General features: G+C 54.6%; 10 protein-coding genes across 10 annotated transcripts; 4 read left to right on the top strand and 6 right to left on the bottom strand.

Annotated features, from left to right (window-relative positions):
• Window positions 1–526: 526 nt before the first annotated feature.
• N7468_010764 (pre-mRNA-splicing factor SPF27 family protein) lies at window positions 527–1333 on the top strand (the record flags this gene model as incomplete). The annotated part of the gene is made up of 2 exons (XM_058480059.1): window positions 527–650; window positions 720–1333. 2 exons carry the CDS (start codon window positions 527–529, stop codon window positions 1331–1333), a joined length of 738 nt encoding a protein of 245 aa, XP_058325582.1.
• A 590-nt stretch (window positions 1334–1923) lies between these two features.
• Window positions 1924–3508, bottom strand: N7468_010763 (putative 3-beta hydroxysteroid dehydrogenase/isomerase family protein; the record flags this gene model as incomplete). Its single annotated transcript, XM_058480058.1, has 3 exons — window positions 1924–2512; window positions 2576–3228; window positions 3293–3508. The coding sequence occupies 3 exons, from the start codon at window positions 3506–3508 to the stop codon at window positions 1924–1926; spliced, it is 1458 nt and encodes a 485-aa protein (XP_058325581.1).
• A 3374-nt stretch (window positions 3509–6882) lies between these two features.
• On the bottom strand, window positions 6883–7439 carry N7468_010762 (nuclear telomere cap complex subunit Ten1; the record flags this gene model as incomplete). Its single annotated transcript, XM_058480057.1, has 2 exons — window positions 6883–7264; window positions 7351–7439. The coding sequence occupies 2 exons, from the start codon at window positions 7437–7439 to the stop codon at window positions 6883–6885; spliced, it is 471 nt and encodes a 156-aa protein (XP_058325580.1).
• Window positions 7440–7846: 407 nt separating this feature from the next.
• Window positions 7847–8816, top strand: N7468_010761 (ESCRT-III subunit protein SNF7; the record flags this gene model as incomplete). The annotated part of the gene is made up of 4 exons (XM_058480056.1): window positions 7847–8021; window positions 8127–8331; window positions 8460–8668; window positions 8734–8816. 4 exons carry the CDS (start codon window positions 7847–7849, stop codon window positions 8814–8816), a joined length of 672 nt encoding a protein of 223 aa, XP_058325579.1.
• A 659-nt stretch (window positions 8817–9475) lies between these two features.
• Window positions 9476–11402, bottom strand: N7468_010760 (chromatin structure-remodeling complex subunit RSC7; the record flags this gene model as incomplete). The annotated part of the gene is given in 5 exon segments (XM_058480055.1): window positions 9476–9751; window positions 9762–10101; window positions 10161–10467; window positions 10484–11266; window positions 11354–11402. The coding sequence occupies 5 exon segments, from the start codon at window positions 11400–11402 to the stop codon at window positions 9476–9478; spliced, it is 1755 nt and encodes a 584-aa protein (XP_058325578.1).
• Window positions 11403–13985: 2583 nt separating this feature from the next.
• schA (serine/threonine protein kinase SCH9) lies at window positions 13986–16972 on the top strand (the record flags this gene model as incomplete). The annotated part of the gene is made up of 4 exons (XM_058480054.1): window positions 13986–14041; window positions 14344–14786; window positions 14855–15476; window positions 15535–16972. The coding sequence occupies 4 exons, from the start codon at window positions 13986–13988 to the stop codon at window positions 16970–16972; spliced, it is 2559 nt and encodes an 852-aa protein (XP_058325577.1).
• Window positions 16973–18574: 1602 nt separating this feature from the next.
• N7468_010758 (uncharacterized protein) lies at window positions 18575–18943 on the bottom strand (the record flags this gene model as incomplete). The annotated part of the gene is made up of 1 exon (XM_058480053.1): window positions 18575–18943. One exon carries the CDS (start codon window positions 18941–18943, stop codon window positions 18575–18577), a length of 369 nt encoding a protein of 122 aa, XP_058325576.1.
• Window positions 18944–18955: 12 nt separating this feature from the next.
• On the bottom strand, window positions 18956–19449 carry N7468_010757 (uncharacterized protein; the record flags this gene model as incomplete). The annotated part of the gene is made up of 2 exons (XM_058480052.1): window positions 18956–19162; window positions 19216–19449. The coding sequence occupies 2 exons, from the start codon at window positions 19447–19449 to the stop codon at window positions 18956–18958; spliced, it is 441 nt and encodes a 146-aa protein (XP_058325575.1).
• A 1211-nt stretch (window positions 19450–20660) lies between these two features.
• On the bottom strand, window positions 20661–22066 carry N7468_010756 (taurine catabolism dioxygenase TauD; the record flags this gene model as incomplete). Its single annotated transcript, XM_058480051.1, has 4 exons — window positions 20661–21039; window positions 21108–21368; window positions 21421–21689; window positions 21752–22066. 4 exons carry the CDS (start codon window positions 22064–22066, stop codon window positions 20661–20663), a joined length of 1224 nt encoding a protein of 407 aa, XP_058325574.1.
• A 1019-nt stretch (window positions 22067–23085) lies between these two features.
• On the top strand, window positions 23086–24476 carry N7468_010755 (uncharacterized protein; the record flags this gene model as incomplete). Its single annotated transcript, XM_058480050.1, has 3 exons — window positions 23086–23656; window positions 23688–23905; window positions 23964–24476. 3 exons carry the CDS (start codon window positions 23086–23088, stop codon window positions 24474–24476), a joined length of 1302 nt encoding a protein of 433 aa, XP_058325573.1.
• Window positions 24477–24534: the final 58 nt, after the last annotated feature.

Below are 24534 nucleotides of genomic sequence, written 5' to 3'. Positions count from 1 at the left end.
GGGACTCGCATTAGGCTGTTGGTCGTGAAGACCAATTCCCAGTAACCTCTGTCAATTCCTTCTCATATGGAGCCACTTAAACCCCTCGCTGTACCAAGCTTGCTGTCTCTCAGCCTAAAATCCTTCACCCAACCTCCTACGGCGGAGATACTGCGTACAACTAGAGCTCAACGCTATCGCCATTCTCCACTTCCCCGCGTCAGCGTCTGTGTGGATGGGCGTATTCTTCGTGACTATCGCGAAGAGCTCTGATGCATTGGGTGTGCCGATGAGATCTCTGATCGCGTTCAGGGTCTCGGTCTTCTTTTTGGTACTTACAAGCACGCTCTTATCAGGAACACAGGTACGAGCAGGGCATCTTGGATTGACACCCTTCGAGGTATCGACTATGCTCCAGGGCTCAAGCTTCTAAGATGAGTGCGGTGGTCATGATAAGCCCTAGGCTTTTAGTAATGCTAAATGAGACCAAATTGACTACTCACAGACATGGCCAGCCATACTCAGACCACTGAATCACGTGACAAAGATGAATGTGAATTTCGCCTGGGCAGAACGGAGCGCTTGCCTTGCCCTCGCCAACAAGAAAGATCAGCTTCAGGATCTGAACCACCATATCGCCATTCTCCTTCAAAATGCCTCTCGTGAACGAAGTGCATGACTCTCTCCCTGTGAGTAGCTCTTTGAACACAATGGCCACACAATTTGCTGATCAGCTCCAGACGTTGACGCCGAGCCCTCGGCCTCCGCGCGACAAAAAGCTCAGCAGCTGGTTCACGCAGAACTATCTCCAGACCATTCCACAACCCTCCATCCTGCAATCCCACCATCCCCCGAACCCAAATTTTCCCCCTTCATGCAACAAGAACTCGAGCGCAAAGCCAGGGGCACACCTCTCACCGGCGGAATCGATTTGAGCCGCTACGAAGCCCCCGAAGCACCCATGCGCGCCTCTGACAGCGACCCTCCGAACCTTGAGGAGTGGCGCCAGGCTCTGCGACAGGCCTACGTTGCCAGCTCGCATCTCACCCAGCGCCACCGGAACTTGGCTTTACTCGAAGAGAACGGGAAAAACGCGTGGCTGATCGGCAACTCCCAACTCGAGGAAATTCTGCGTGGCCTAGAAAAGGAGCTGGTCGAAACCAAGGAGGCGACCGAGGAAGTAAACAAGCAGAGAAAGCTCGCCCAGGTGTCTCGCTATGGCGAGATCAGTAGTCTGGAGGAGACGTGGCAGCGCGGCGTCGGAGCCCTCTTGGATGTTGAGCTGGCTTCTGAGGGCCTTCGCAAACAGATTCTGGAACAGCGGCGCCAGATGGCGCAGCAGAACTCGATATGAGCATGTGCCCGTCCCTCACTTAGCCGCCCGTGAAGTGGCTTGTTCGCGCTCCCGCTCGGCGTTCCTTCGGCGGCTTCCAATTGTTCGCCTCTCATCCTTTGGGAGATCACGGGCAGAGAAAACAATCGGAGCCCCTCTCTCATCGTCCACGCATGAAACCTTCGTCAGCTTTGGATAAGTCTCCTTAGCACACCTCTTGTCAATGAACGGCGAGGTCTTGCGTTAGGTTCCACTACCTGCATCTCGAACTGCCAAGTTTCAAAGGACTTATGTCTCGACGTCGTCCGCGCTTACTTCTATCACGAATCTGTATATTCAGCGTGCTCGGGGCTCAAGTATGCAAACCGGTGAATGGGGTTAACTACTGATATTACACGGCTTCCAGCCCCAGACCCTAGACACAATCAAGACACCCCAATACAGCGGAATCTGGGCAGCAAAACACTGCCGTCCGTCGAATTCAGTATTAACTGTATTACTCGTATTCACCTCTGTAATATGCACTCAAGCCTAGCATATTTTTTGAACTCAAACGTTTCGTGACCAGTATGCCAAGTTAATTCCCAGTCGCGGCCAACGCATCAGCACTCTCAAATCTTGTTTGCCGGAGGCACGGTCTTGACATCGAATCCGCTCTCAGTCAACATCAAGGGCCCAGGGTGCTGCTCTACCGGGCTAGGGTCACCCCCAGCCTTCTGGTTCCAATCTAGTAGCTGCTTGCACATACCGTCCAGGGTGGTCAGGGGCGGGTTATAGCCAAGACCGCCCTTGTGTGGTGGCAGCCTCGCCCGCGTGTCGTCAGCAAGAACATGGACGTCCGTGATGGCGAACAGCGCGGGCTGGACCTGCGCCAAGTCGCCCGTGATCTTCGGTAACAGCCAAGGGAGGTACGCGTGCTGGATGAAGGAGTAGAATTCGATCACGTACCCAAGGAGGAGCATGAGGATAGGTTCGACGGTGGGGAAGGAGACGGGTGTTTTGGAGAGCTTGCCAAGCAATGTGTAGATGTCGCCAAAGGCAATCGCGGGGTTTGGATCTGTCACGACAAACGCCTGGCCTCCGATGTCCGGGGCCGTGGTGCCAGGTTGACTTTGTTCGACGAGACGCTGCTCGTAGAGCAGGTGGGCGATGGAGACATTCTCGGCGTTGACGAAACTGTGGACGATCGGGCGGACCCAGCTGGTTACCATGGTTTGGTGAGTATACCGGAAGTCTAAGCAAAGGGGGGATCTATGCTCTTACGTCGGGCTGCCACCTTGTCGTAGATAGTTACCGGTGATGGACATAGCAGCGTCGCTGCCGATGCCGTAGATTCCATTTGCAGGACGAATGCACCCGGTTCGGAAATTCGAGGCTGGATCGTCTGCGGCGCGAACTAGTCGCTCGGCTTCGATTTTGGTGACTGCATAGTTCCCAAAGAATTCTTCGTGCCGCTTGGGTAGTTTCGCATCGTCGCTGAGAACCTGTGTCATACGCTCGGGTTCCGACTTCCACGGCGCGACGAAGAAGTTTGGTTGATGAAGAGAGACGGAGCCCGACGAGGTGGAAATAAAGCAGCTGGCACCGCTCTTCCTGGCTGCGTCGAGCACGTTTCGAGTACCATCGACGTTAACTTTTGACAGCAAGTGTAAGAAACTCTTCAGCCGGTCTTGTGGGCGAATGATGGCGGCTGTATGGAACACGGTTAAGGGGTAATGCGTCGCCGGAGCCGGCCAGGATTGTGCAAATGCCGCATCTACAGCTGTTTCATCGGTGATGTTTGTCTGGACGTATCCGACGCCTTGCGCCAGGATTTCTGCTGTTGGGGCGAGAAGATCGAGGATGCGAATCGACGAGGGGTGTTCGCCGCGGGCCAAGAGGTGGGATACAATCCACCCCCCCAACCAGCCCTGAGCCTCATATTAATCTGGGGAAGTCGTCCACTGTAGACTGAGTCAAGCACCTACCGGATCCACCCACGACGATGTAGCGGCGGGATTGTTTGGGAGGCAGGCTCTTCACGACATTCACAGGGTCGTCGATGGACTTTTTGTAGGCGCGTTCAATTTCATCTTCCGTCCAACGATGCGGGGAAGCCCGATTGACCTCCTCCGGCACGGCCTTCATGGTCTGGTTTACATGGCGCAAGTAGTACACCAGCAGTCCCAGGAGCACCGCGGGGACGAGCAGAGCCATCGCGACTTCCTATGCACTTGCGGCCGAAGAAACACCCTTGTCTGTGGAACTTCCTTCTTCGAGGGACCCTGGATATGAAGAAACCAGGAGAACAGGCGACCGGGAAATGGGTCACCGCGAAGGAATCGAAGGTTGCCTATATTCAAAGGATTCGACGTCGGAATTTAACCCGAAGACTTCTAGTGCTCTTGTGCAGCCTGGCTAATATCACTGACCAAGACTACGACTACAGACCAACCATCCTTCACTATCCCTCCAATACGGTGACATCCGGCGGGTTCTTGTAGGGTCGCTTAGGCGCAGACGGCTCGGTTAGTGTAAACGAAAGCCACTAAACAGCCGTGGTGGGCCACTGCTCGATCGAGCCGACCTCGCTTGGCTGTTTTGGGGACCTTGGGACCAATCAGGCAGGCCACCGCGAGCTCTTTTCTTAGATCAGGCACGGTGGGAACCCGGTTGAAATAAGGCTTGGGATCTGAGACCGGGGCACACGAAGCGAAGCACTGCCGGGCTCCACACCTCTGCACTCGCGAACACTGAAAAAGGAAGCTGTGACGGATAGCGTGGGTCTCGTTGATTGGGGCTCCACCTTGTCTGCGATTTCAACGTGGACGTCCAAAGACCTTCTTTTCCTTTTCTAAAGTAGCGCGAAGCATGTGATGCTTGAGTATCATGATATCATGCCCCAGGGTGATAGGAGCACTTTAGGACCTTGCATATCAAGCTTTCTCAATAGCCCGAAGCACAACATATGCCGACTTAGAGCGTTCGTCGCGAAGGTCTCACGTGCTATTCGTATCTGTCAGGCTTGAAAGGAGCAAGCCGCCGCCTCACTCGTACTAGTAACAGCCAATCACACCAGCGTAGGAACATCAAAATATCCCAACACCTTCCCCATTAGGCAATCGGTGATATATGCTACACATACGAGTGTAGTCACTTGCAATGCCATCTTCAGACACTCGTGGAGAGTCTGGTGTGCTCTATTCAATCGAGGCTCGTCTAGCACCAGATAAGTCTTTTCGCAGCATCCTGGAATCCGAGTGCTTTTGTCCCGCACACAAAGACCGCACCCACAAAGGTGTAAAAAAGATATTCTTTGGGTCACTGGCTCGTAGCAGTCGAAATTGCTCCCGAAGCTCAGTCGGATTATCAGTAAATCGCCAAAGATAGCCAAGGGTTGCTACTCTTTATCTTGGTACTTAGACGACCTTCTGATCTATCCTGCGAGGAACATGTGCCAAGCGAGCTAAACGTAGATATTGTTGCAGCTGAATCATCTGAGCCGCTAGCCAGATTTTCCCCAGATATGTCCAAATCAACCCCCTCTGAAACTGCCTCCACTGGCGCCCTCACTATCACGTCCAAGACAATACCCGTATCGGCATCAAAGTCGGAATCTTTTTCGAATTCTGGCTGCAGGGCTTGTATTCCATCTCCGCTCATGTCGCGGGCAAGTGGATCACCATCCTGGTATCCTCCCTTCCCCCTACAGTGCAGGAACTTAGCTGCTAGTTGGAGCAATGATGCCATGACGATTCCGGGGTTCTTATGAAGATCGAATGTTCCCATGGTTATGCAGGAGCGTCGATATGCGATCTCTGGAAAGGTAGACCTGGCAAGTGATTCGAAATGTAGGCTCGCCTGTGAGCTCGTACTCGTATTGGGTGGAGATTGATGTTCTGGCCTGGTATCACTCGCCAGGAGGGCGTAATAATGCTCGCCACCAGGATTATGCCGACAACTGTTTGTCGAAGGTACTTTAATCCCACTGCCTCGACTGTATCTGCCATCGGATGGCCAAGGTCTCTCCCCAAAGAGAATTTTCAAAAGTCTCCTAAATCTCTCCACGTTCCATGCCGGTGCCTAAATACATATGCCAGGCATGCGAGATGCTTGGCACGGCCCTCGTCCGGCATAATTTTGAAGCGCTTGAATACCGCTACAGGTGTAGGAGCCGACGTTAAGGAGACCGATGCGATATGTTAAGCTGGGTTGGTTTCATGCAGATGACAATAGTGGATTATGAAGGTAGACAGATGACCACAAGCTCACTCTCAAGTTCAAATGTTACCAAGAATGGCTACCATGCCGTGAGCCCTGGCAAGTTCGCAAACTTGAACACTGGAGAGTGTCCGATTCAATAAAGCTTTATAATTTCCAATATCTCAAATAATACGAGCAAGCACGGCCTGGAATCTTCTAGTAGGCCCACCCACGACAGTCAAGTAGTTCAAGTTCACATCACCCTCATGCATTACTAGTGATATATCTTGGATAAGGAATTGAGACTTTCGGGGTCGACATGCCAAATATGACACCTCGTGCGAATATGTCGCTGGCCTCAAAATTTGCTGCAACTCAAGGAAGACCGCGTCGATTGATGAAGTGTCAAAGACCCCTCCACCAATCGCTTGCCTGCTTCTCGCTGCTCCGTTATGGCCCCCTCGGTCCGTTCCGCTTTGCTCTTCTGCGGCACGATCCCCCACTTCTGCTACACGATCACCACCCTTGAGCCCTTGTCAACCCCCGGCCAGATCTTGGTTTGTGAGAGGTTTTCGTGTCAGTGAATGGCCCCGGTCCGCTCAACCAGTCGAGATTAGATCTCCGTATATGGGGCTGAGGAGGGAGGATCCACGACCGAGCCATGGGCTCACTGCTCGAGACACCAGAACTATCTGAAGGTAATTCCCGTCTGGATATCTTCATAGAATGAGGAGCGCCAGGGATGGAGTTCACTACGCGCTTCGGTGACGGGCTAGTCCGCGTGCGAAACAGGCACATCCGGCCAAAGAGAGACGCGGCCGCTTGGCGCGAGTCATGTACGCATCGGCAAAAGGGCCCAAGGTCGGGACTTGCCGACTCTGTTTTTGCCCACGATTCCACGGTTCCCCAGCCAAGACTTCAAGCACATTGGTCAGGTGGGACTTTGGGTGATGTCTGGGGAATCCATTGCCTGTGGAGATGTAGCTCGGGAACTGCAGGGCCATTTGCGGCACACAAGGGCAGGGCTTCCAGCTTTTATGACGTCCATCGGCGACAACTCCGAATGAAATGCCTTTCTTCACGAATGGAGGCCTTAGCACCTTCGGCGCCCCACCTGCAATTGTGAAATTTCTTAGCGTCAAAGATGAATTTTCAGGGCTCTGTTGAGTTCGGACGTGGACACTTGAGACCCAGTCGCTGGAAATCCTAAATCGATCTCGCTGCCGTATTAGCGATGGCATGAGCGTTGCATTGATGCTTAAGAGATACGACTCGCTTTAATACACCACACTAGTTGTTCTTTAGTCAGTTCTGAATACAACTATTCACGGTTCCTGACCTGAATTCTGCCCAAGCGTGGTTACTCGGATCACCCACGTAGTTTGGGGTTACTGATTGATTCGCTGCTCCACCTCTTGTGCCTGCCGGAGTATACGCTCATAATCTCCTACCGCAATGGCACCTGCAGAGAAGACCATGACAGCTTCCACGCAGACAGGACGGGGCGTCACTCCCGCGGACATGGCTCCCGGCGATGATTGAGAGCTTTCGGACTGTGAGTCCATTTGCGAAGAAGTGAACGATGACGATGTATTTGCATCGCGGATGTAGCCCATGATATTCAACCACGCGCCCACGCGGAGCTGCTCCGCATTCATATTTTCAAGGACGGCATTTACGTCCACAGTAACCGAGCTTGGCTGTGGCTTGTTGCGCGGGTAATGGTGCTCAAGCACCAAGTGGCCTTCATTGAAATTGTATTGTCGAACGCTATACTCAATTCCGAGGGGTAAGCATATCAATCCATCGGCTATCGCTCTCAGCCCGAGCTGAGTGGGTTTCCGTAGTAGACGCACCAGCCCAAGAAGCGAACCTTCGACCCTGTAGCTAGTTCACTGAGATCGCACAGGAATGCACGCGTCGAAGGACGCGGCCCATTCTCCATGCCGTCGCTGGGCGTAGATGAATCGATTCCCGCAATAGATAGACCTCGGACCACGTGACCTTGTGTATGTCATAGAGGGGAGGGAACTTTCCCCTCGCTGCGCCTATCGCCTCATCACGAGACTTCCTCAAGACTCTACGGCTGGATTGTGACCTACGTGCTCCGTGCCCTCCCATTCTGACTCTGCCATCTGACCACTCTGCTATCACAAACGCCCTCTTGCCTGCGTTTGCTGATTGCTGGGTGCCTATCTCTCCCCACTTCCGTCTGACGAGCCGCACGTCGCGGAGGTCCCTCGAGATCTTTCTCGCCGTCTCCCTCGCTTATTGCTACCTGGTCAGCGTCAAAACACCACTCCTCACTCTTGGCTGATTTCCGTTCCTCTGAAGTCCCAACCCGCCGGCAACATGTGGTCTTGGTTCGGCGGAGCCGCCGCTCAGAAGCGGAAGGATGTGCCTAAGAACGCTATCTTGCAGCTGCGCGAGCAGCTGGACATGCTACAGAAACGCGAGAAGCATTTAGAAGCTCAAGTCGCAGAACAAGATGCTGCTGCGCGGAAATATGTCAACACAAATAAGAACGGTAAGTGATTCGCTTCGATGTCAGTCCGCAGATCTAGACGTCGCTCTTCCCCGAACGCTTCATCAGACTGCACGTGGCTAACATGCGATTCTCGTCTGAGTATAGCTGCCAAGGCCGCACTCCGACGAAAAAAGGCCTTGGAGAAAAATGCCGAACAGACCTCCGCGCAGATTCTCCAGCTGGAGCAGCAAGTGTATTCGATCGAGGCTGCAAATATCAACCACGAGACGCTGTTGGCGATGGAGCGGGCCGGCAAGGCTATGCAGCAGATTCATAGTGGAATGAACATCGACAAGGTCGATAAGACAATGTACGTGTGGCGATTACACTGGCGTCAGAGAGGGCGTGGGTTGGCAATTGTTCTAGGCCGATCTACCTCCCCCTTTTTTGAAGTTTGACGAAAGAGGCTGTGTTACGGCACGCTAACTGCTTATCTAGGGAAGACTTGCGGGAACAACACGCGCTCAGCGAAGAGATTGGGCGGGTTATCACAGACGTCCCACTGGGCGAGCAGCCAGACGAGGACGAATTGGAGCAAGAGCTGGAAGGCCTCGAGCAGGAGCAGATGGACGAACGGATGCTCAACACCGGGCCAACTCCTGTTACACCCGCACTGGACCGGCTTCCAGCCGCAGGCACTTCGGATCGTAAGTTTTTGCCCGCTTCTGAGATACCCCCCCCCCCCATGCAATGTGTTGACCATCATCGACAGTAAACAAGAACAAGCCGGCTGCGGTCGAGGAGGACGACGAGGAGGCAGAGTTGGCCAAGTTGAAAGCGGAAATGGCCATGTGAGCTGGGCTCGAGCGCATACCGGCTTTCATGTGCTCAATGGCTACGCCTTTTTTCCCCCGTTTGTCCTGTCTTCGCTTCCCCCAACACTTTGCATTGGATGACTTCCCGAGCAAGCCTATTGTTTTCTTTAATGTATTCTGGCGCCATTTCCTTCCCTCTCTAACTATACACCTTCAATATGGTTTCTTCTATCCATTATGGTGCCGGGAGTCTGTCAATATTGCTTTACACTACGGGAATTGAACCCTATTCTAGACCATTCGGATCCATTCCGGTAGACACGGCAAGACCTCGAATTGACGGAATTCACAGCCGGGGAGCTCGCCCAAGCAAAGATCTTCATGCTTCCTGGCTGGGTTCATACTGCGTATCACTATGTAATCCACCCATGGGGGAAAATCGGACATTAGAGCGCATGGACTGGTATCTGCAATTACCATCTCAGAATCGGAATCAAAATTTGATATCAAAACACCGAAAAAATAGAACTCCCATGACCAGCCCTGAACCATGCTTGACCAAATTTCGCCTTAAACTGCCCCTCCATCATGATTGGATTGCAACTCCGCGGGAATCGAAAACAAGAAACAGTAAATGAAGAAAGAAAAAGAAACCAGCAAGCCCATCCGCACTTCAGACATCAGTGGAGCCCGGACGAATCACGAGAACCAGGCGTAGCTCTTGAGCGGACGCGAACGCGCGCAGTCTTCGCTCTCCGTCGACCAGCGCGACTTCCATTCCACTTCGTTCGCGGCTGCGTCAAGCAGAGCTTCCTTGCAGTCTTCCGGGAGCATGGCGATGATTTCAGGGTTCATGAATTCCACGTGGCGTGGGTTGGCGATGCTAACAAGGCCATTAGGGCCCAGACTTCGCAGATCGCCGTCTGGGCCCGGCAGACCCATGTTCGAATACGGGGGGAGATTCGTAGATGATGTCTTCAACAACATACTTGCTCGACACGGAGATGGGAACGGGAGGGAAGATGTTGCCAGCTTGCTCCTCAGTAGTCTCATTGGGAGTGCTCGGCTCGTTGTTTGGGCGTGCAGCATTTTGGGATTGGGAGGTTGGGTCCACTTGGGTGAAGTGAGGGCCTTTGCTGCCAATACTCAGAGAAGACATGTCGTCCATCAATTCGGCGGTGCTGCGGGAGTCGGGAGGCGAAACCCGTTCATAGCGAACGTGAGTCGGTTGCATAATCCGTGGATAGTGAATGGCATTGGTGTGGACATCGTAGGTTCCATTCATGGTAGCCTTTCGCAATTCAGCCAGCTTGGAGTTGAAAGCACTGTATAGGGGTTAGTATGAAAATCCGGCGGCGGTGATGTTCCAGGACACAAAATTTACTAACCTTGCTGCACGGGCATGCTCAAGCATCCAATTGTCATCGGTGACGGGAACACGTCGCTTTTTGGGATCAGCGGGCTTTCCACCAGCCATAGGCACCGAGGGGCGTTGGTGTGATAGACACTGCTGGCTCCGTGCCATGCCACGTATTGGTTGCGGTTATATTCTTCTCCAGGCCCGGGGAGCTTGTCTTCAGGGACAGCAAGCTCCCCTTCTACATCGCCACGCTCGCGCGCGGCATCTTCATCATAGTCGTCCAGGATCTTTTTGCCGGCCACAACAATCTTGGCTCCGAATTCACGGAAGACTGAGCGGGCAGTCACAACACCGATGGCACGACCCTTGTAAGAGTGAGAGGATGATATCACGCTCGATCAGGTCACGCTTGGCGTCGTCATCGATAATGATCTTGTACAGCATCTTGTGTTTTTGGAAAAAGAGGTACGAATCCCGGAAACCAATGCATCGTGCAGGCTCGGTGGACAACATGTACAGACGATCGCCGCGGTTAAGGATGGTGAAGGTGCGGACTCGGTATTCCCGTCCACCTTGCAGGTGGCCATTCTCATCGACCTTCGTGTCGCCTACGGGGTTGGGAGGCAACGAGACTTCGTCGTTCACCACATCCATCAAGTTTCCTTCCTTGTCCACTGGGATCTGAGTATTCTGAGCACCGCCGCGGCCTCGCGACCACCGACCACCGCTAGCCGCAGGACGCCCCCGGCGACGCTTGACGGGAGTCGTCACACGGATGGGGGTGTCAGGGCCGTCAGGAGCATCCCAGTCGGGAGGCCGGTTCTTGGGCGGCCGACCGATACGGCGTTTCCGCGGAATGGCCGATTGACGGCCGCCTGAGAACGCTGGGGTCCCTGCTTCTTCCAGGACGGAGGCATCTTCTGCTGCAGGGGTCTCGGCACTTCCTGCTTCGTCGCCCTTGGTGTCCACGGGGGTTCCCGATTGGGCTTCTTCATCTTCGTCGTCGACTTCTGGATCCACGTCGGGGTCATTCTCCGGTGAAGGGGGGTCGATCACAGGCGACGATGGCTGTGAGGCTGGAGCATCGCCCATCTCTTCGTCCGATATTTCAGGCAATTGAGGCGCATTTTCTGGAGGAGCTTTTTAGTATGGAACGCGCGCATAAGAAACACTTGAATACGAGCTAGGGCGGTCGGGGAGGCCAGCAGACAACGTACTCATGGATTTGGCTGCTGCTTGCGCAGCCGCCCTGAGTTTGCGGGGCATCGCGTTCACCGGGCGTTTGGATTGCGGACAATTTCAGGGTCGAACGCTGCCAAAATGGGAAGCCGCGCCTGTGAGGCTCAGACTGTTTTGCTGCTGATCGGGTTTACCTTGATCCGGGTGTCCCAGTCTATCACGTGATCTCCACGGCGTGAACTTCTCGTTGCCTCAGGCGAAGGCCTTCAATGGGTCTTTTTTGGTATTGCCTGCCTGTTTGACGAGGCCATCTATCTACGTCATCGCTAGCGCGATCAAACTGCACGCGAATCACATCACGAGTGCCACTCTGCTCTCGCACGCGCCAAATTCTAGGCCCTTGAGCAACCCTCCATTAAGTAGAATATCACCACGGGCTGCTCTCCTCCGACACTACTGAGCCCCAACCCCATCCAGGTGGCGATGTACCCCTAGGGACCCCGCTCAACGCTCATCGGGTGGCTCACCGTTCCCACCGTTCTTTCCCGATGGGCTTGCTAGCCCAGCTGGCCCGTGGTGTATCACTGGCTCCGTCCACCGAAACTGGAGCCCTATTGGAGAGCCCTGTATATCTGCCAGGCGCGCGTAGCTCGATGTCACATGCAGAGAGCGCTGGAAATGCTCCCCAAGCACCTTGTCTGTGCGTCGGAGATATGTAGGTGAAAACTATACATTGCCACTTGGGGGGTTCAGGAGCTGTCTGAAGTATCAGGGGTCTATTGGGTCGCGGGTGCTAATGGTCGTGGGCGCGTTCATTCCAGAAGAACCAGAGCGGAACGCGCGACCTCGGAGAGGCGAGTCGGCTGCACGGCTGCACGGCTGCCGATCGTCGCATATCTTCACCGCAGCTTGCAGATGACCTGCTAATGGGGAATCGGGGGCTTCTGATGGGCTCAAGTCGCAACTTCAATTTGCTAGTGGAGAAGCCGATTCTGCCTATACCAATCTGCCGTTTTGCCTACTGCCTTTAAGACAACCCTCTCGTCAAACCCTCCCAGACTCCGAGCTCTCCGAGCCCTGGATTCCATCCCCGGGATCAGAGGGTGCCGCTACGTGCCTCGTCCCGAAGAGGTTTCCTTCCCCTGGGATCTCTTTTCCAGCTTCTGGACATCCAATTGGGGCCAAACCGATTCAAGCAATGAGGGGTGATTGTCGATCCCTCCCCAACTCGGGCAGAAGAATCGGGGACGACCATGATGTCGTACATACGAAGCTTTGAGCTGTTGCTTTTGCTGTCTACATTTCTTTTCTTTTTCTTTTTTTCCCCTCTCCTCATTGGCATGCCAGTTGCGCCCTCGCCTCTCGAGCCCGGCTTTGACTTCCGTCAAACCAGCGACGCCGACCCAACGAGCGCGGACTTTAGGCGCTGCCCTATGACGCAGTAGGTGGAGATCCCCCCTCCCTTCCCATGTAGGCTATATCGCCAGCACAGGCACCTGTAGAACATAGCACTAGTAGGGGTCGCCGCGCGACACTGGGATCCCACTGCAAGGGGCCAACAGGGGGAGGGGGGACTAAACCGGGCTCTATTGCAAGGTTGTAGAGACTGTCAGATCACGATCTGGAGGAATTGCCGATCTGACTCGGGTGCTGAGGAAAACCCCAAATATAAGAGACACGATGCCACGGACATGACTATACTGCACTGAGCGTGTGGATCGCTCCTCGCTTGGGTAGTTCCGACTTGCATTACCCTCGAGGCATCCTGTACCCCGCCCTTCTTTTTATCTCCAAACTGAGAGGTGGATGGATGGTGGAGTTTCTCGTGCATCGAAGGATAAGCCCATGATCAGAAAGTTCCAAAAAAAGGCGCAACTTACCCACAGCGGCGACTCTGCGTGCAGCTGCCGTAAGGCCAACCCTGGCTCAGCATGTCACCCTGCCGATCCAATAGTGTCAGCGGGCTCGAGTCATTTGGTGGCCCTTCTAGGACGCTTCATATCTACGCAGCGTAGGCATTCGATGGGAGTTTGCACGGGCACGACGCCGAGGCGAGGCGCCTGGCTGCAACGGTATAGATCCTGGTCGGCACATGCAGCCCCCAGGTTCTATTGGTCCCATGTAGTATCTTTTTTTTGTGTATCATTTTTATTTCCAGAATGCCCGCAGTCTCTGAATCCCCATTCCTTATCGCCTCTGATGCCCTCTTTTACAGACTCCGGCCCATACGCAGCGTAGATAAGAACCGCCCCATTCCGTGTGGTTTGCGATCCGACCTGCAGGAATTGCGCTGTTCGCCTCTTTCAGACGCACTGCCTCCGGGGTGGGTGCCATTAAAAGACACCCCTCAGCCCAGTGGGGCTGCTGTAAACCCAGCGGCGGCTTTTCGACCAGACCAACCGTTTGGAAAACCTCGCGAGGGTTGACAAGATTGCATTTCGCCAGGACTCTGGATTTTTGGCCGGCAGTGGTGGCAGGAGGCACCAGTGTGCACTGTGGACGGAACCCGCGCGACTCGGGTTGCTCATCCCGCAAACACCCTTTAAATCTCCATTAGCTCATCATCGGGCGTCGAATATCGATTTTTCCCTCCTCTTCTCTCCCCCCCCCCCCCGCTTTTGCCTGTTCAATCCTGCGCCCTTGGAGGTTTCGGTTTTGAATGGAAACACAATGGCTGCTGCGCAGGGAACTGAGTTGCACGGAGATGCGGACTTGAACCCTCCAACGTGAGTCCACTCAGAATCTACTTCCCGAAAGTGCTCCCAGGCACTTCCCTCCCTTCCCCTCCCCCTCTCTGCAGTCTGCGGGTGACGAGGCGGAACCACAATTGGCGATGACAATCTTCAGCCTGGTCAGCCTGCAGTTGCTGCAGTCCCCGGAGATCGCCTGCAAACCGGCGAGTCGATCCGGTCGCACGGGATTTTGGCCTACGCAGAATACCCCCACCATGGCCAAGACAACCACACAAAATGGACTCGACGTCCTCTTTGGCCTTTGAACGTCCTGCTAATGATGCTCGATGATATAGCTCCGTGTCTACCGACACCGTGCCCGAACAGGTTGGATCGAATGGATCAACGCCCACGGGCATCGCCACACCGCAGCCCGACCCCGCGGACAAGCGGTTGCCGTCTATCATGCACAACTATTTCCAGGTTGGTTCCTTCTCCGGCGATAAAGCCAGTCTGCCGCGGTTATGGTCTTGCCTATCCAAATCTTCCGGGAACCATTCCCACCCGGGCGCTTCGACCGAGTCTTTTGTCATGCTGGGTCGAGAAGAGGGGTCTGAGAAGCTCGAGCCCAACCTTCCTACGCCTCCCCATTCCTTGTTGCGGTCGGATGAGATGGAACTCCCGTCGAGTCCGGACCTTTCAGGAGGCTCGATTCTGGATACCCTGAAGAAATATCTCTCCCCTGCCTCGAGCGACCCTCCCTCCCGACCCTCCTTCCAGCCGTCAAACTTCCCTGCCGGTATCGAGCGTCTCTGATGACCCCGTGCTGGCCACCCATTTCTCCAACCCATGCCTCCCCTTATACAGACCCATCTACCCTTTCTGAAGCACCCTTACTCGACCATGAGAAACTGCAGACTGTCATTTCTGAGAATCCAAGCAAGCTGACTGATAACGTGCCCGCCGCGGTGCGTCTGAAGAACACTCCCCCTCTTACCCCCCGCGCGATGTCCAACGAGGAGAAGAAACCCGTCACATCGGCCGCCCCAGAATCCGAGACGGAGCCGGAAAGCTCCGCCGACGAAATTGCGATGAAACTCGACGAGGCCTTCCCTCGCCAGTCCTCCCCGCAGAACGGCGCCCCTGTCGGCCCAATCAAAGGCAAGCTGTTCGTGAAGATCTCGGAAGCCCGCGGTCTCCGTCCCAGCACCGATCCGTACGTTGTCTGCGTGTTTGAATGGAATGAATACATCTCCAAGGGCACCCGAGATGGTGAAGAGGAGGAAAAGAAGCGCCGCGATCAAGAAGAGTCCGACGCTGCCGCCGATGCTGCCGCCGACGCGGCCAATGCGGCGGCGGCGGAGGCTGGCCGTCCAATGGCCATTCCCATGAAGAGCCGCCAGAGCAGTTACAACAGCGCCCTGGATGGGCAAGAGCCCAAGGGCAAGGCGCCTGTCACTGACCCTCACTGGGACCACGAAGCTGTATTGTATGTTTGAAGCACTCGGGCGCGCTTTCCTTTGATGATGTGCTAACTCGGCTATTAGTGACGTGTTAGGCGATCAATCCGAGGTGGACGTCACCGTCTATGACCGCCACAATCAAGAGGCATTTTTGGGCCACGTGCGATTAGGGATCAATCTGAAGGATGATCACAGCAGATTGGAAGGCTGGTTCCCCTTGGTTGCTCGAGGGGCTGGTGACAGCCAGGTGTCCGGCGAGATTTACCTGCAGATGCAGTTTGAGATGTCTGATCGCCGCCAGGTCGGCCCTGACGACTTCACGGTTCTCAAGCTGATCGGGAAGGGCACCTTCGGTCAAGTGTACCAGGTGATGAAGAAGGACACCGAGCGAATCTACGCGATGAAGGTTCTTTCTAAGAAGGTGATCATCCAGAAGAAGGAGGTCGCACACACCTTAGGGGAGCGCAATATCCTGGTGCGCACCGCGATGGCGGCTTCGCCTTTCATTGTAGGCCTGAAGTTCTCCTTCCAAACACCAACAGATCTGTATCTGGTCACCGACTACATGTCTGGCGGGGAGCTTTTCTGGCACCTGCAACGGGAAGGCCGATTCCAGGAAGCACGAGCCAAATTTTACATCGCGGAGCTGATCCTCGCCCTGCAGCATCTCCACGACCACGACATCGTGTACCGGGATCTCAAGCCCGAGAACATCCTGCTTGATGCCAATGGTCACATCGCACTCTGTGATTTCGGGTTGTCGAAAGCCAACCTCACCCAGAACGACACGACCAATACCTTCTGCGGTACCACGGAGTACCTCGCCCCGGAGGTCTTGCTCGACGAGCAAGGCTACACGAAGATGGTTGACTTCTGGTCTCTGGGTGTTCTCGTGTTTGAGATGTGTTGCGGATGGAGCCCGTTCTATGCCGAGGATACTCAACAAATGTACAAGAACATTGCCTTTGGCAAGGTGCGCTTTCCGCGCGATGCGCTTAGCACCGAAGGTCGCAACTTCGTCAAGGGTCTCCTCAACCGCAACCCGAAGCACCGGCTTGGCGCGAACGGCGATGCCAAGGAGCTCATGGCGCATGCCTTCTTCCACGATGTCGACTGGGATGCTTTGTGCAAGAAGGAGGTCATTCCGCCGTTCAAACCCAAGCTTCAGTCCGACACCGATACCTCTAACTTTGATCCCGAATTCACCAATGCGCTCGAAAGTAACAACTCTCTCAACGACCGTGCTGCGGCCCTTGCCAATGGCTTCATGCCTGCGGGCACCCCCTTGTCGCCCGGCATGCAAGCTAACTTCCGCGGTTTCACCTTCGTCAACGAAAGCTCCATCGACCATCACGTCAAACACGACCTTGAAGATGAGATGGACGAGGATACGATGCTTCAGGATGAGGGATGGCAGCGAGGCCACCGCACGAAGGGCTCGACGGATGCACGCATGGGCGGCGTCCACAAGTCGGGCGAGGGGGCGGACCCAGGGATCTTTAACGTTGACGAGAACTTCTGATGTGATTACGCCGTTTCCTTCGTCCTATCTTCCCCTGCATGATCTTGGAGTCTTGATCTTGTCTTGTATATGCCCTGGATGCATCTGTGAACCCTCAGCATCCTCTACGTTTTTGGTTGTCCTCAATTCACGTTTTTCTAGTGCGCCCTCGGGGATCTGTCTGCTTGGCTCTCTCCATCTTATTTCCTTTGATGTTTCGAATCTACATACCCCATCTCCTGGGTGAACCAAGCCCATGGGAGACTTGCATACCGACGGATTTGTTACGGGTGCTCTGCCTTGCCCGATGTTCTAGCGGAGGAACATGGCCCCGGTTCCGATTTCATGTCTTTTTCCTTTTTATTCTTTTTGAGTGGATACACGGTTCATCTATGCCAACAAGTGTGATGTTTTCTCTGCTCCTTTCTAAGACTTCGGTACAGCTTCCTTCAACGGTAATTACATGTGACACGCATCTGTGGAGACAAATGTGTCAACTACCAGCCGCGTCACCTGAGTGAATCGCAAGATCTGGATTTGATGGTTTTATTCTCTGGCGTTCAGACGGGCAGGCGCGCAGGAACACGATGCTGGGGAGACCAGCGTTGCAGCTACTTCCCTTTTGGCGGGAACTGGGTCTATCTACACAATTGATGCCATTTCACTATGTGATTCTAGTTCTGAGGCCTCTTGGTCGCTGGACGTACCTGGAGCGACCACCCGTATGGGGGCAGCTCTTACCGGTCCAGCCCCGCTTAGACCATTGATACGAGAAAACAATTCCCTATTCCCAGTAAACATGATCCTGGTACTGCCATTTGGAGCGCACCGTCCAGCGCAGTGTTGTATGTGATTAATATGTCCTCGCTACGAAGTGGAAGCTCCCGCTGCTGTGGGCTTTCAGGAGGCTCCGGGGACAGCGAGCCATGTCCACGTTTAGACGCTTTGTATCGATGGAGGCTAGTCCAGATTCATTCACCAGTCGTGTCCGCAACCTTGAATGATGGAAAGTGGCGTCGCGTTTGGTGCCTTCATTCTTGGCCCCGACACGGCGCTCAACGGAGCAATATTGAGACGCAGAGAAGTACCAGTCAGTGTAGGCGGGATGCGCCGTAAAACTCATCCCCTCTCTTTTATCAATATGACCATACAAAGGCATCCTGGCTGTACTTGCGTGAGGCCTTTGCCTAAACAGAGCGTGGAACTTGCGGAATGAAAAGGTGTCATTCGACTTATAAGGGCGGGGTTGGCCATGGTCGAACTTGAACCCAGTGTGTGAGGGGCCACCAGCTGCAACTGAGCCCGGACTCAAAGGAAACCCCCCTTGGATATCTATCCACCATCCTGGAAGACCTTGTGCTTTAGCTGGTGCAAAACTTGGAAGATTTTAGTGCTTTGGCGCCGTCGATGGGGCTGGTAGATACTACCTAGCCTTCCGACACGATCCAGGAATAGTGGGAGAGCGGCATCAAATTGAAGGTCCAAGGCTTGGGTGGATATGGCATGACGGCAGAGAACAAAAGACAAAGTCAACAAACAGTTGGCAGACCCAGACTGTTGGGAACCATGCAGGCAAACACTAGGCCAAATACGTCCAAGTAGACTCTCTCAAGCTCACATTTCCTACCAGCAGACTCGGTCAGAAGCCGCAATACGGACGAGAACGAGACTGAACATGGATCCGATCCAGTGCACGAGGGATGGAACGGTCCAGCCGGGAGTCCATACGCCGGCGGCGAGGGCTGGCGCAGCAATCGCGAAGCCGACAATCTTGTCTTCAGGCTCTGGTCGCTGGCCGGATTTCTGTCGGGCGTTCAGCTTGTGATGATCCCAGAAGCGGACCACGCCGCTGAGCAGGGTCCCAAGCAACACTGCAACGAAGCGGAGCGAGGTCGCCCTTGAGTTGACGCCGAAGTCACTATACACGACTGTAAATGACTCGGTGAAGAGGTACACCATCCCGTAAATAGGACTAGCAGCGATTCTTAACATCGTGCACCAGTTCTAGGTCCAAAGGAGCCAGAGCCCCGGCTGTTGGGCGTACAGGTCCTCAAAGCTCCCTGCGAGCACAATAGCAGGCACAACCGAGACGTACCCGGCCAAGAAACGGCCAATAAAGACTCCAGCGGGCGAGGGGATGACGCCAATCAGCAGGCCGGCAATGCCATAGGCGGCGGCGGATACGAGATAAGCCTGCCGCCGACCGAGGGCCTCTGAGATGGGAGGCATGAGCAGAGTACCAAGTGCCTGGCCGATACGTACACGAACTGAAAGCCGGTCAGCATGACGACCCTACTCATTGCATACTCGGACATGGCTTCTTCTGCAGCGGACGGGCCGGTGCTGCTGATGGCCGCAGTGTAGAACTCCAAGAAGAGCAGCACGCAGGCGTCATAGAGCTTGCGCTGGGTCGGCCAGTTGCGGGGGAACTCGTGCTTTGTATCCCAGCCCATTGTCTGGGGCCCGGTCCTGCGAAGCCCTCTGCGCGAGGGTTTCATGGTTGCTGTTTTCTTGGCGGTTGTCGTCCATGTTGTGAGAATTGATGTAGAGAGCAGGTGGAAGACCCTCAAAGCCCCGTCATTCTGCCTGGATATACGAGCTGTTGGTAAGTGAGTCTTGGCCGATCCATGATGATGCCAACACTTGCTCGCGATCCGCACCTGTTCCAAGTGGGACCGATGCCGACAATCGTGTTCATCCCTCAGGCATCTGACAGCATTCTGGGAAAGAAGGATAAAATAGACAGGAGCGGCTTGACAGCGATACCTTTACCTCTCTACGACGCTTATCGCAGTACAGATTGGGTTGCAATTCTATAATTCAGAACCATGTGTTTTTCACGGAAGCAGAAGTCAGGGTTTGCTCGGACCCACAGTTCGTTGCATCATGATCCGCGATCTGCGAATCGGCCCCTCTGGAACATCTGGAGTAAACATGAGGTTGCGGGGAACCCCGCTTCTCTTCTGAGAGGCTGAAGTGGCTGATTGACCCGAGGCCTTGCATCCAACTCCCAGCCAATTTTGGAAGATAAATAATAAATTGGTGTTGGCTCTATGGCGCAGCCGCGTCGAACTTTTATCGGAGCACCGACTCGCCCAGGTACCGGGCCATTCGCTTGTCCTCGCATTCACGGCCTTGGGATTGCTGACTACTGTGTTGGACTCCCTTGCAAAAGGCTGAATGCGAGACGGGATGCAATGGGAGCTAGCGAGCATGGCTATAGTGAAGAGGAATTGTTAAGTATGGGGGACAAGGCTCCCACGTTCAGCTACAGGGTATGAGGTGATGGACGGGCTAACGGAAGCCTGGGGAATAGCATGGAGCGATTATCCATGTCGGCCAAGCAAGTCACGAGTTAATGAAATCGCTGCGGTCAACTGGAGATGGGCAATGAAGCCGTGGGGTCGAGAAGTGCCCTCCGGTCCTCGCCATGGATTGATGCTGCAATGCTGCACTGTCCGTCCTATCGCTCCAAGGATCTTTGGCTGCAGGGGCTGTCATTATGGTTCTATGATAAAAAATGGAACCTTGCCAATGGACCACGGCCTTGGTACTGGAAGGTCGAAGACCTGTGAGTTGTATGTGGCCTTGCGCAAAATGTGATTTCTGATGATTGTGCATTTCTAGTGGGCGGGTATTAAGGGTTTGCGATGTGCTATCAACACAGCACTAAGATACAAGGCTACCAAAACCTAGTCCCGAGTAGGCTTTACTCCGTCCCGCCTGCGGTGGTGAGTGGATCGGCTACCGGAGGTGTATTATCGACCTGGATTCCTCCTCGTTTAGGGTAGCAGCTGTCGTGGAATGGCAGACACCACCCCCCCTCATGTTCAGGTGTCGCGATCCACGTCCGCAGGAGATACCGTTGTGGCTTTGGTGGCGGCGGATCCGTGAATCCGGTGCGCGAGTGGAATGTCTGGCAGCAGGAGACGAATTGGATGTCGCCGATCTCGCAGTCGTAGACGATTCCATGCCGGTTACAGGTCTCTTCCAGAACCTTCATCGCCTCCAGCTGCTCCGCGGAGAGAGGAGGAATCAACCCTTTGTCGCTGAAGCGAGTCAAGGACTTGACAAAGTACGGATCCCACCTGTTCCATGGGATGCGACATGAGCACAATGCAGATTCCACGGGAGAGGAGGGTATTAGCAGACATACTTGACATAGACACGCTCTTTGCCACCCGGCTCGACCATAAAGATGGGGTTCCTAAACCAGGGCTCCTGGCCATCGGTCACCTCACCCTTGCGGTCGACATACCAGATGGGTGAGGCCAACGTCCTTGCTACATCGGGCCTTTCTTTCACCAAGGAATTCCACACAGTATGTGCAGACGCACAGCCGGAAGCACCTCCCGTCTCCCCGGGAGCACAGAACAACAGCCCGACAATATCCGTTTCGTCAGTGTGATAGAACTGTCTGAGAAGTATGAGAGTAACGATCAAGCAGTGAACTGGCAAAGGGGACTTACGGTGCGTTTGTGGCTGAGATCTTGATCTTGTCAAGATCGTTGTGATAGTCCGCTCCCTGGTTTGTTACATGGCCGAGGATCAGGCCGAGTTTATTCTGCGAGACGAGGTATCCAAAATGTACGGACAACCCCATCATCACCACTGCCGCCTTGTATCGCCCCCACTTGTCAATGGGTAGGCCGCGGAAAACAATGAACCCTCGTCCATTCAAGATATCGCTCCGAATGCCTGGCAAAATCTTTTCAATGGTAGGTAGCCGGAAGTTGTCCTAAAGTCGCGCCCAGAATGTCAGCCATATGTCCCAAAGACCGCCGGGGCAGTCCAACTCACCTTGCTGATACTGGTCAGGGGAGTTCCTGAGGCTATGAATGTGTCGACGGCCTGCAGAAGCTCCTCAAGCTCCGACTCCGTCCACCGGTGAATCCATTGCTCTGGATGGTGAATCATGTGCTCTCTTGTCCAGGCCGTTGGCCCGGTGATGTTGCGCGGGAACTCCTCGAAAGGACGTAACTGGCTCTCGATCGGTGGATGTTGGCCGCTGGTACGAAGCCCATCGGGGAACAGCTTGCGGTCCACAGGCACTACACGAGGCAGGCCGGCGGGGAGACCTCGCAGGGCAGGTGCGACATCTATTTCAACCGACATACTGATCAAACAAGGTGAATACAGGGACCCACAAGAGGAGCTCTTGCTGCTAAAGATCCCCGCTGACGGACGTTTCTGAAGCATAAATAAATATACATCAGATGCTACGGAGAGGTCTACTTCCAAATGTGTCGAAACTCCGCGTACTCAGTGCAAAGAAGACAAGCCGCGCGGGGACAATCCCTGATGGGTGCGTCAGAGAGCTGGATTCGTCGAAAGCACTGAGACAGATGCCATGGCGTGGCCGCAGTACGGTATTGGCCGTACGTCGATGAGCAGGGAACTCTGCTTCTGCCTCGTCCCCTTCCTTGCCATGCCATATTGGACGCCACGGACTCAAAATGCAACGTTTTGACAAAAATGGAAACGCAGGTGCTCCGCCCTGGACCAGAAGCTGTTTGGACGGCAGAAGCCGATTTCAGGCGCGGAAGTTGGCCGAGAGGATCGAAGATCATCAAAAGTCCTGAATTGCGACACGTGGTTACTGACCAGGGATGATAATCCTTCAACGATATGGCCCAATCACTCAACAGCAACTCACACCGACCGCCTGCGGCGAGTGCAATCGAGAGGGAGCCCAGAACATATCGAATGCTATGCAAGCCGACTCTGGCCGTCCATATTAGTGGGGGCGGAGTCGGATCCGGTGTCAAGCCCCGATTTAGCGGAGCTCGTCTTCTCGAGATGCTGTCCATTCCCTCCCCGTAAATCTCCGCGCCCTAAAGCCATTCCAATTGGAGGGTTGCTATGTGGGTCTTGATGGCGCAATGTGCTGTTAAGCAGTGTAACCACAGCTAAAGCTTCGCAAGACAAAGAGAGATGCGATGTGACGGATGAGACTACTCGCGTGGTTCGTGATAGATGACTCCAACAGGTGGAGAACCCACAGGGATACAATTATCGAGGATGGCAAAGAGCAGTTTTGCGTGCATAAGCCTTGACTTTCGCTGCCTACCCACTTATAGCCATGGTATCGCCATTGACATGACACGGAATCTCCTAAACTATCATGGGCAAATATGACCAAACACGAACATGAACCAGTCCAGGCTCGCGGGAGAGGTGACCAAGCTACCGACATTACCTCGGCCGCGCCCGTACCCCCTCCTCCTGATGGTGGATTTCATGCCTGGGCCCAGGTTGTCTCTGGTCATCTGGTTGTAGCTTTGACCTGGGGTTACGCTGCCAGTTTCGGGGTGTTTCAAAGCCACTATGAATCTACCTTGCCTCAGAGTCCATCCGACATCTCCTGGATCGGTGGTTTCCAGGTATTCTGTCTATTATTCATCTCGACAGTATCCGGTCGAGCAACAGATGCGGGAATGGCAAGGCCGGTAGTGGCGGCGGGCGCAGTCCTGCTAGTGTTGGGCACCTTCATGACTAGTCTCGCGACAGAATACTGGCAGATCTTCCTAGCCCAGGGGCTCTGTATTGGCCTTGGGCAGGGCCTCATGTGGTTGCCAAGTGTGACGTTGATCTCGACGTATTTCATGCGCCTGCGCGTCTTCGCTGTGACGACGGCGGCCACCGGGACGAGTACCGGAGGCATCATTTTCCCGGCAATGATCCAGTACCTCATCCCAAAGATCGGTCAGTGGATAGTTGTTACCTCAACGTGCAGTGCTGACGCCTCGATCAGGGTTCCCATGGGCAGTGCGGTGCATGGGCTTCGTTGTCCTTGCGATGGCAGCAGTCACCCTCGTCCTTCTGCGTCCCCGATTGCCACCCCGGAAGTCGGGACCTCTGGTCGAGTGGAGTGCGTTCAAAGAACCTGCGTACATGCTGTTCACCCTGGGGGTTTTCCACTTATACTGGACCCTGTATTTTGCTTTCTTCTACGTACCAGCCCCCCCCCTTCATGAGATATGCCGCATATCGAGAGCTAAGTGTAGCCTAGATCCAAGTCTATGCGACAGAGGTCTTGGGACTCTCCGAGGATTCCGGTGCGACCTTGATTATCATCATTAACGCCCTCGGGATGCCCGTCCGAGCCCCCCTGGGATACCTGGCCGACCGTTACGTTGGTCCGCTCAACTGCCTCATTCCTTGCGTGGCCCTCTGTGGCATTCTCATGTTTGCCTGGGCCGCCGTGCATACCACGGTCGAGCTGTACGTCTTCGCGGTGTTCTATGGACTGGCCTCGGCAGCAGCGATGGCCTTGTTTGTTGGGACAGTGCCCTCGTTGACAAAAGACCTTGACAAGATTGGCACGCGAGTTGGCATGGCCCTGACCATAATGAGCTTTGGCCCGTTGACTGGCCCCTCTGTGGCGGGGACCCTGATAGCGCGCACTGGTGGGAAGTACCTGGCCGCGCAGATGTGGGCAGGAGCCGCGTTGATCGTGGCAGTCCTGGCGCTGGTCGGAGCACGGCTGATCATTTCTGGACCGCATGTGCGGGCAAAGCTTTAGAGGCGTGGATCAGAGTAATAGATCGTTTAGTCCAAGGATAAATTACTATCTTACTTTC

This window comes from Penicillium chermesinum, assembly GCF_028974085.1.
Source record: "Penicillium chermesinum strain IBT 19713 chromosome Unknown utg000009l:1.0-952002.0:1.0-954369.0, whole genome shotgun sequence".
In the NCBI taxonomy this organism is placed as follows: domain Eukaryota; kingdom Fungi; phylum Ascomycota; class Eurotiomycetes; order Eurotiales; family Aspergillaceae; genus Penicillium; species Penicillium chermesinum.
This window is presented reverse-complemented; position numbering and strand designations above follow the sequence as displayed.